The 8745-nt window shown below is 43.3% G+C and overlaps 1 protein-coding gene across 3 annotated transcripts; it reads right to left on the reverse strand.

The window, feature by feature from the left end:
• Positions 1–601: 601 nt before the first annotated feature.
• LOC147257189 (long-chain fatty acid transport protein 1-like) lies at positions 602–8254 on the reverse strand. 3 transcript variants are annotated; one of them, XM_086210127.1, is made up of 14 exons: positions 8158–8254; positions 7891–8065; positions 7667–7805; positions 7322–7577; positions 7048–7215; positions 4933–5002; positions 4136–4227; positions 3826–3935; positions 3506–3715; positions 3298–3424; positions 3060–3197; positions 1941–2105; positions 1662–1808; positions 602–1588 (listed from the first exon to the last, which is right to left on the reverse strand). In XM_086210127.1, the coding sequence occupies exons 2-14, from the start codon at positions 8004–8006 to the stop codon at positions 1431–1433; spliced, it is 1896 nt and encodes a 631-aa protein (XP_086066253.1). In that variant the 5' UTR covers positions 8007–8065; positions 8158–8254; the 3' UTR covers positions 602–1430. The 3 variants fall into 3 exon arrangements, with proteins under 3 accessions (XP_086066253.1, XP_086066254.1, XP_086066255.1); XM_086210128.1 differs by lacking the exon at positions 7891–8065 and having other exon boundaries at positions 8158–8250; XM_086210129.1 differs by lacking the exons at positions 7048–7215; positions 7322–7577 and having other exon boundaries at positions 7627–7805.
• Between the last annotated feature and the right edge of the window lie 491 nt (positions 8255–8745).

Consider the following 8745-nt stretch of genomic DNA (forward strand, 5'->3'; position numbering starts at 1 on the left):
TGTTTTCTCATCTCCTGTAAATATTCATGCTCCTGCTCAAACAGTCGCCCCCTTGTGTTAATCACAGATGAGTTTATTCATGCAGACTTGAGAGGGAGCTGCAGAAAGGCACCACGCTGGCAACTAAGCTGGCAATTACTTTTGCTATCAGCAAGACACAAACACGCGCATGAAGACATGAACACACACACACACACACACACACACACACACACACACACACTAGAATAATCTGATGATCTGATGAGTGTGTCTGTGCATTTTGCTTGAATGTTCTGCGATAATTGTACATCTGGATATGGTTTGTTTGGTGATTGTGGTCTGTGAAATGGATTTATTCATTGGTGGATTGATTGATTGATTGATTGATTTGTTTGTTTCACTCATAATTATTAATTTTAAGCAAGTAATACAATTCTAATCCAATTGTTCTCAACCTAGTGGTCAGGATCCCTGCAAGGGGAAAAAATGAAGTGGATTTTTTTCCATTCTTTCACCTGTAATGTTTTGTCTTGACATCAATTTTATTTCATGCGTTAAAGTCAGAGTGTGTCTACTCTAGGAAAAAAAGATGACAACAGTTCTGAGACTATAGGGCTGTACTGTTTTATTCAACATTTACTTCAAGCTACAAATTAAACCTCACATAAACTAATTACACTGTCATTTCCCTCACAGTGTCTGACAACCTTCATTTATGATAAGGAATTTTATCTGGTATCATCTGTTTGAACTTTCTTGAGCCTCATCCTCATGATTGGTCCGTAAGGTTAAAAGCTGGTCCAACCCCAGGGCCTTGACCTGGGTCAGGGTGTGAACCTGTGGCGTCCATAATTCTTTCATAATCATAAATTTGTAAGAACAATTTCTGATAGTAAAGCTGAAAGTCACTGCGCCAGCCTGTAAGGTCACATTCGTGCAGGATGTTCCAATTATGTATTACTGGTAGGGCCCGACATTGCTAGCATGAATGTTTACGAGGGGTGGGACTCTGATGATCTGGGGGAGCTGAACTCAACCCCGTCTCACAAAATAATGCTCATTTACAACCCAATGCATGATCATAAAGTATCTGGTGGTTCTTTTTTAAAATTTCACTGCAGAAAAAACTCATAATCTAATTTCCACATTTATGAGATACCTCTGTCTATTCTTTCAAAGACAGAAAAATCTACTATTCATCTTTATCTCGCTGTCTAGTGGCAATTATAAGTATGACCGGAATGTCCAAGGCTACTGGGGGGCTGTTTTGACAGTTGCTGCTGTTTCGTGAGGAGCTGTTGAATGTTGGCCTCCCTTTTCTTCAGTGGAACCAAAACCATGCCTTAGTGTTTTCATGCCTTTAGTAATCATGCAATGCTAAAAATCTGTCTTATCAGAGGTTAAATGGCTCAAGTTGCTGGGTTGGAGGACTTCTCCTCCTCTGACTCTCATAGACGCACTCGTCCCTCCATGATGACATCATATAGTTCCTTCGTAACAGCCTCATAACGCCCAGCGTGACTGTTCAGGAAATACATCTTGTCACCGGAGTCCGAAGGTTTGTAGCCTTCCCTCTGTAACCGCGTCTTCTGAATTTTGAAGGTGTCTGATGACAAAACAAGGAAGTGAGTTGATGCTTGTGAATTGCATGGTGGCGTGTCCTTGCAACGTTGTCTCACCTGTAGTGTCAACAGATGGCATGAGCCGAAGGAAGACGGGGCGTGCGTAGGAGGCCAGGGATTTCTGTATGGCAGTCAAGAACACATCAAGGTCAAATCCGCCTCCTGCCTGAGCGATCGCTGCCATACCAGCCTTCCCTTCCACACCTGCATGCGCGCACGCACACACACACACACACACACACACACACACACACACACACACACACACAAATCAGGAAATTAGGTATACTGTGTACTTTGGTACTCAGTTTCAAACCTGAAACCTATCATCTGCACCTGGCACAGAAACTCCATAGACTGCTACGTCAGTATGTCCCAGCAGGCCACTGAGGACCCCCTCCACCTCTGTGGTAGAAACATTCTCCCCTCGCCAGCGAAACGTGTCACCACTTCTGTCCCTGAAGTACATGTAGCCGTAGTCATCCATCACCAGCACGTCCCCTGAAATACAGCCAGAAATTGAAATACTTCTTTCTTCTTGGAGTTCTCTCAGTGTTCATTAAGCTCATCAACACCAAGAACTGGAAATCTGAGTATGTAGGGACAGTTCCATGCTGCTGGAACAATCAATCCTGCACACACACACACACACACACACACACACACACACACACACACACACACACACACACACACACACACACACACACACACACACGATACACTCCAGAGACTGTCGCTGGCTGTGACTTGACTGCAAGTCAGACCAAATAAATCAAACTCTGATTGCAAAAAATTAATCATTTCAAAGAAGATTTGCTCGGTTAGGCGAGAACGTGAGATGACACGTGACCCTCCGTCACTTTTGATTCTTAGATGATCAGCTGATCTGTAGTGATATTCTTCCCGACAATTTGCTTAGACAATATCAGGGCCTTTTTACTTATTTTTCCCCAAAAATTCATGGGTTTTTCAGCATGCTTGGCCGGTAAATGGTGTGTTCCCTGAACTCCTCGATACTGTCCCCACCTGTCAGACATGCTGTCTTTGAACCAACACATCACATTCATCGTAACTCTGATCCTGGTACTTTACATCACCAGCCTGCCACCCAAGCAAGAATCAAATTGAGATCTATGCCAAATTTAAATGTGGACAGTGCCCTCTGTTGGAATTAAGTCTATTTGCAGTTCAGGCTCTTTGTAGTCAATCATTTTGTGATTCATTAACAAAATTCTGCCTTCTGTTTTTTCCCCCAAAGTTGTTTTTAATGCCACAGAAGAAGATTTAACTCCGTGTGTCTTTTCTTGTCAATACCAGTCACTGTTAGATACTTCAGGAGGAAGGAGGGCCTGGTGTCCCGTTCACTCTCATTCAGTCATACCCGAGAGAGCAAACTCCTGTTGGAGTAAAAACTACAGAAGAGTTTTTGAAGAGACGTGAAATAAATCCTGCCTGAGATATAAGCTGAGTCTCCCATCTGGAAGACATTGTGAGCTATTTTCTGACTGGTGGAATCTTGATCAGCGTAGCCATCAAATCTCCTGAGTGGATCGTTGTGGGTGATGCGTCCCATTAACATTCCCGGCTCACCTTAGGACAGAGAGACGGACAGAAATCAGACCTTTGATGCTTGCATGTTCTACATGCAGCTACAGCTTTGTGTGTGTGTGTGTGTGGGGGGGGGGGTTACCAGGCTGACAGGGTATGCAGAGCCCCTGAGCATCCCTGAGCAGCTCTCCACTCTCTTCATGTATCCTCACCAGTCTGATGGGGTAAAATGTGGGCAGGATGCGGCTGTTGAAGCCACACGCCCCAACCTGGCCGTGTACGAACATGTAGATGAGATAAGATATCATTTTGGAAAATTCAATTTAAACATTGAAATACATAAATCACACCTTTCCATCTATGTTGATCAGACTGCAGTTACACTCTGTGGCACCATAAAATTCCCCGATCCATTGTATTCGGAATCTCTGGATGAAGTCTGTCCATAAGGATGGACGGAGGCCATTACCAATAGCAACCCGCACCTGGTGAAGAGACTCAGACGGGTGTTGTGGCTGAGCCAACAGGTAACGACAGACCTCCCCAATGTACTGGATCACCTGAATACACACAGACACACATTTGGGGATATGACAAAATGTCTTGTTTCATCTAAAGTCATGAATCAATCAGCAAACAGATGCTCCTCTCTGATCACAGCGTCACTCACGGTGCAGTTGTGTTTGATGCAATCGTCCCAGAAACAACTGGCTGAGAACTTTTTCCTGATGACAACAGTCAACCCAAAGAGCAAACACTGGCCTACACCCATGATAGTGCCTGTGTCACACACACACACACACACACACACACACACACACACACACACACACACACACACACACACACACACACACACACGAGAATTGTCTTCGCCTCAAATGATAAAATGAACACAATTCTACGAATTACAATCAGACAATCACAAAATGACAAAACATAAAATGAAGACTTTCTAGACAGGCAAGGACTGGGCCTACCTGCAGAGTGATACAAGGGAAGGCAGTTGTAGATGGTGTCATTATGTCGCAAGCCAAAAGAGTGGAAACCAAAAGCAGCAATGCGATAATACCTGAAGAACATACAAGAGAAAGATCCATCGCTAGTTCTCAGCTCAGAAACTTCTGGTTTAATATTAAATCAGTGCAATGTATTAATCCTACACTTCAGGTGTCATAACTTACCCTTGTATACAGAAGAAACAGGTTTAGATCCCAAAAAACACACTAAAAAATTACTTCTCTTTTCCAATATAATAAGTAGTGTGGCTCAGGGGACACAATGGGGACTACAGGTGAATTTTTCACATTCTGTAAAAATAATTTTTATTCAATAGCTGTCATGCCATTGGCTTGAGGGAGTCCAAACCAGTTATTAGCAGCTGCTGGAAAGTATCTGTGTTTTGTATCAAAGAGGGGAATTCCTAATGAAGAATAGGTAGGTACCCTGTATGCCAGCCTCCGGCATCTTTGTATGTGTGTGTGTGTTTGTGTGTGTGTGTGTGTGTGTGTGTGTGTGTGTGTGTGTGTGTGTGTGTGTGTGTGTGTGTGTGTGTGAGACTGAGGCAGCACTCCCATGTTTTTAAGGCCATAAGAGTTGTAAAAAAAACAAAACTTTACTTAAGACTAAAACCTGTTAAAGAAAATGACGTTTTCGTCAGTTGAAATGTTTTAACAATGAGTATCATTTAAGAATTTATCCTGAACATATTTTAATTCTTTGAGGTTTCTTCCCTAAATGAAACAGAGCAGATTTCAGTTCAAAACAGAAAACTCACCGACTGTGCACCACCACAGCTGCCTTCGGCATTCCTGTTGTGCCAGAGGTGTAAATGTAGAAGAGTCTGTCTGTGTTGAGCAAGAGAGAAGACAGAACAATAAAAGTGCTTGTGCGAGGCTCGACAGGGGCGCTGCATGAGATTCTGGGCCCCATGACTACACATAACATTTGGCCCCATGTAAATGTAGCCGTAAATGTACATCTGGCAACAATGCAACTTTATATCTGAACATATTTGGGGGTGGGGAATTAAAGAGCCCAGAAATGTCACTTCATCTCCAGACTCAGATTTGTCGCTGAGTTACTGAGTGATCAAGTTGGTGTGCGGTTGAGTGTTTCCCATGTGACACACTGCTCTATATGACTGTTCAGGGGACATGAAGAGACCTGTTCTCAATTACATTCTTAAAAGGAGTGTTTACAATTGTTTCACTGGCAGTGTGGCCAATGTTTTTGTTCAGTGGCTGTGTGACAGTTCAGATCCCCAGCCTGGAGTCCATTAAAACCTTGTTTTCCTGCTTCGAGCGAAGTTTCACTCGATGGAGAAATAAAGAACACAACACATTAATCACCAAAAAATCTCACAGTGAACAGATTTCGCGATGAGGATTTCAAACTCATGTCATTCCTCAAGTCCACGCTCCCTTTAGAAAAACTTTGATTTTACTATAGAGAATAACAGGCTGTCTGCTCAAACCCAGCTTCATGTCCAGCAGGCCCAGCAGTGCAGCCTCAGCGAAGCAGGCAGTGCCGTCTTGTGATGCGTAACCTAAAATGTGTATTTCCTCTTTCAATCACTCACAAATTGGTATCTTGACCTCACTAATAGACCCCCCCCCCCGCATGATTTATTTATGACTCCAGAACGCAGAAAGAGAACACAACATATATTTAGGTTGAAACTAATGGCACCTGACAGCTAATAACAGCAAAACTGCCCAAAAATATGTTTACAAACTCTTGAACCCACATTCCAGTATAATCCACATCTACAGCTCAGTAACCCACAGAACAAACTACAACATTTGAATGTTGTAGCTAGTTTGTTTTAATCTAGAAATCAAAGAGTTTGTGGATTACTGAGTATACAGCTGGATAAAGAAGATACGGATGATGCACGATGATGAGCTTGAGAGTTCGTGAACAGAAGGTTTTTTTGTTGTTGTTTTCTGGCCCTAGTTGTTCGCTGTTAGTCACAGTTAGCTTCAAGGTCAATATATGTCGCTGACTCTTACTACATTCTGGAGTCACGGAGAAGAGATGCAGGAGGGAAAAACTGTCTTTGAGAGCACTAGAAAGGCAAAATACACTCTTTAAATGAAGTGTAACTTTAATCCAATAGTTTAGTGATTAAAATGATAATAAAGTGAATTGCAGCTTGTATTGTAGTTACAATTGTACCCTTGAGTGCAAGTATTACAAGGAGCACTACAGAAAATACTGTGTAATATGGATGATATCACTTTACAGACATACTGATTAACCCTGTGACAAATTGGCCATGTTACCAAACACTACACTGTCCTCTCACACACTGGGCCAGTGTTTCACATGTGTGGTATGTAAGCTGCTGTCATTCCATAGCATGATTTTTTTCTGTCTCTCTGTCTATATCCTCCGTGGGTCTGACAGGCAAGGACTTGAAGAGTATCAGCTTAGGAATGTCATGTGAAACAAGGGTTAAAAAAAAACAACAACAACACATGAGGATTTATAGAAATGAAAAAGTATCACTATATCTAGCAAAAGCTATACAGATCCGGAATATATTTCATGATGATCTAATAATAATCGTAATTGTTTTCTTTGTGTGTGTGTGTGTGCGTCTGTGTGTGTGTACGTGTGTGTGTGTGTGTGTGTGTGTGTGTGTGTGTGTGTGTGTGTGTGTGTGTGTGTGTGTGTGTGTGTGTGTGGTGAATCAAATCTGATTCCAAAGAGCTGCCAGCCTGCAGCCTGTTTGCTCTGACAGGCAAAGAAGAAGCTGCTGCAATCCAGAGTTTGCAACATGTAAGAGCAAGATATAGTTACACACTCCTACCCAAACAAACCTTAACACACACACACACACACACACACACACACACACACACACACACACACAGCAGAAACCTACCGTTGAATGTCTTTTTGAGTGTGTGGGTCAGAGTGTGTCTGGGGGATTGGGCCAGCAGGGCGTCCAGATTCTGAACTTGGAGGCAGCAGACTTTCTCCTCATTGACTTGTTCACCATTGCTGAATAAAACCATGCCAGGCTCCAGAGCACCACTCACCTCACACACAGCTGATGGGATCAGATCATGTTTTGTAGAACAAAAGCAATTCATTTAAGAAATCAATTAAAATGCGATCAAATTACATCTGCTGAGTTTCCCCACAAATCCTTTTACCTTCAGTTAGCTCAGTTCCAAAAACCATCGCCCGAGCACCTGACACGCCTACACAGTGCTGCAGGGAATGCAGTCGCAGGTTGTGGTTGATGAACGCAGCCTCTACACCCACCATAGCCAGACCCAACCAAAGAGCCACCACTAAAGGTTGACTTTCCATGTACAAAGCCACTACATCCCCCTCCATCCAGCCTTGTGCCAGCGCCCAGTGAGCTACAGCGTGGCATCTCTCCTGCAGCTCCCTGAAACTCCAAACCTGGAAATAAATTGACAACAGCACGTAGAACCGACATGTTCACACTGACTGTGTCTGATTTTCTTCCAGGCTGTAGAGGACGTCTTCACCTCTCCTGTGGCCTCATAGATTAAGGCTGGCTTCTCTGGATGCCGTGTCACCATCAGGGCAAACAGGGCAGGGATGGTGCTCCCGTTCCTCATGTTCCGTTGCATGGAGAATCTCACTTTCAGAATAACAAGCAGACACCTGGAGAGGACAGAGAATGTGAGGAAGGTGAAAAAAGACTGAAGTAGAAAGCAGTGTGTAATGAGGAAAATGAGTGAAAGCTTACATGAGATCTCTTTTGATGGTACTCAGAGCTATATGAATAAACTTCCAAGAGCCCCTCCAGGCCAAGCAGAGCAAGAGCCCGACCACAGCGCTGCAGAGCCAGGTAAGAGTGAGCATCCTTACGGCAACGAAAACACTGAGGAGCGCAGTGAGAGCTGTCACCAGACGCGTGTGATCTGTAAGCACACAAGCAGTGACTGCACTTAGAAAGCAGTTAGAAAGCAGGACAAACACAGAGGGCAACATCATCAGGTAGGAGGATGCTTACCTGTACCAAATAAAGGAAAAATGTTCTGAAATATTCTGTCACAAGTCCAAAGACTGTTACTGGAGTCCTAAGGAGCAGCTCAGAGGTTTCGCTGCTCAGCCGTCAGAGGTGAATGAGCAGCAGCTGATAGTGAGAGAGAGAGAGAGTGAGAGAGAGAGAGAGAGAGAGAGAGAGAGAGAGAGAGAGAGAGAGAGAGAGAGAGAGAGAGCAGGTTACAGCAGTGACTCCTGCGTCAGTTCTGCTCACAGCCAAACTGACTAATATCCCTGAGAGGAAAAAAATGATTTACACTGTCTGCCACTGTCTGATTTGAGCCACAAATTGTTTGGGTTGCTAACAACATCCAAAATGCCAAACTGTCTTATGATGATGGCTCTGGTAAATGTTAACTGCACTAACACTGTCAAAAGTAAGTAAAAACATGCCGTGCTTTTATAGAAGAATTGGACAGTGTTGTTTTCAGTTATTTTCTATTTAATGACATACACTTATGTAATCCATGAATAAGGGTTTTGCCAAGCCAGCAGCTGAATGTCTTAAACATCATCAATTTTTAAATTGGTGTCTTAATAATCTGGTCTTTTTTGT

This window comes from Aulostomus chinensis, chromosome 8, assembly GCF_037954235.1.
Source record: "Aulostomus chinensis isolate RoL2024-O1b breed Wild chromosome 8, RoL_Achi_v1.0, whole genome shotgun sequence".
NCBI classification, from domain to species: Eukaryota; Metazoa; Chordata; class Actinopteri; order Syngnathiformes; family Aulostomidae; genus Aulostomus; species Aulostomus chinensis.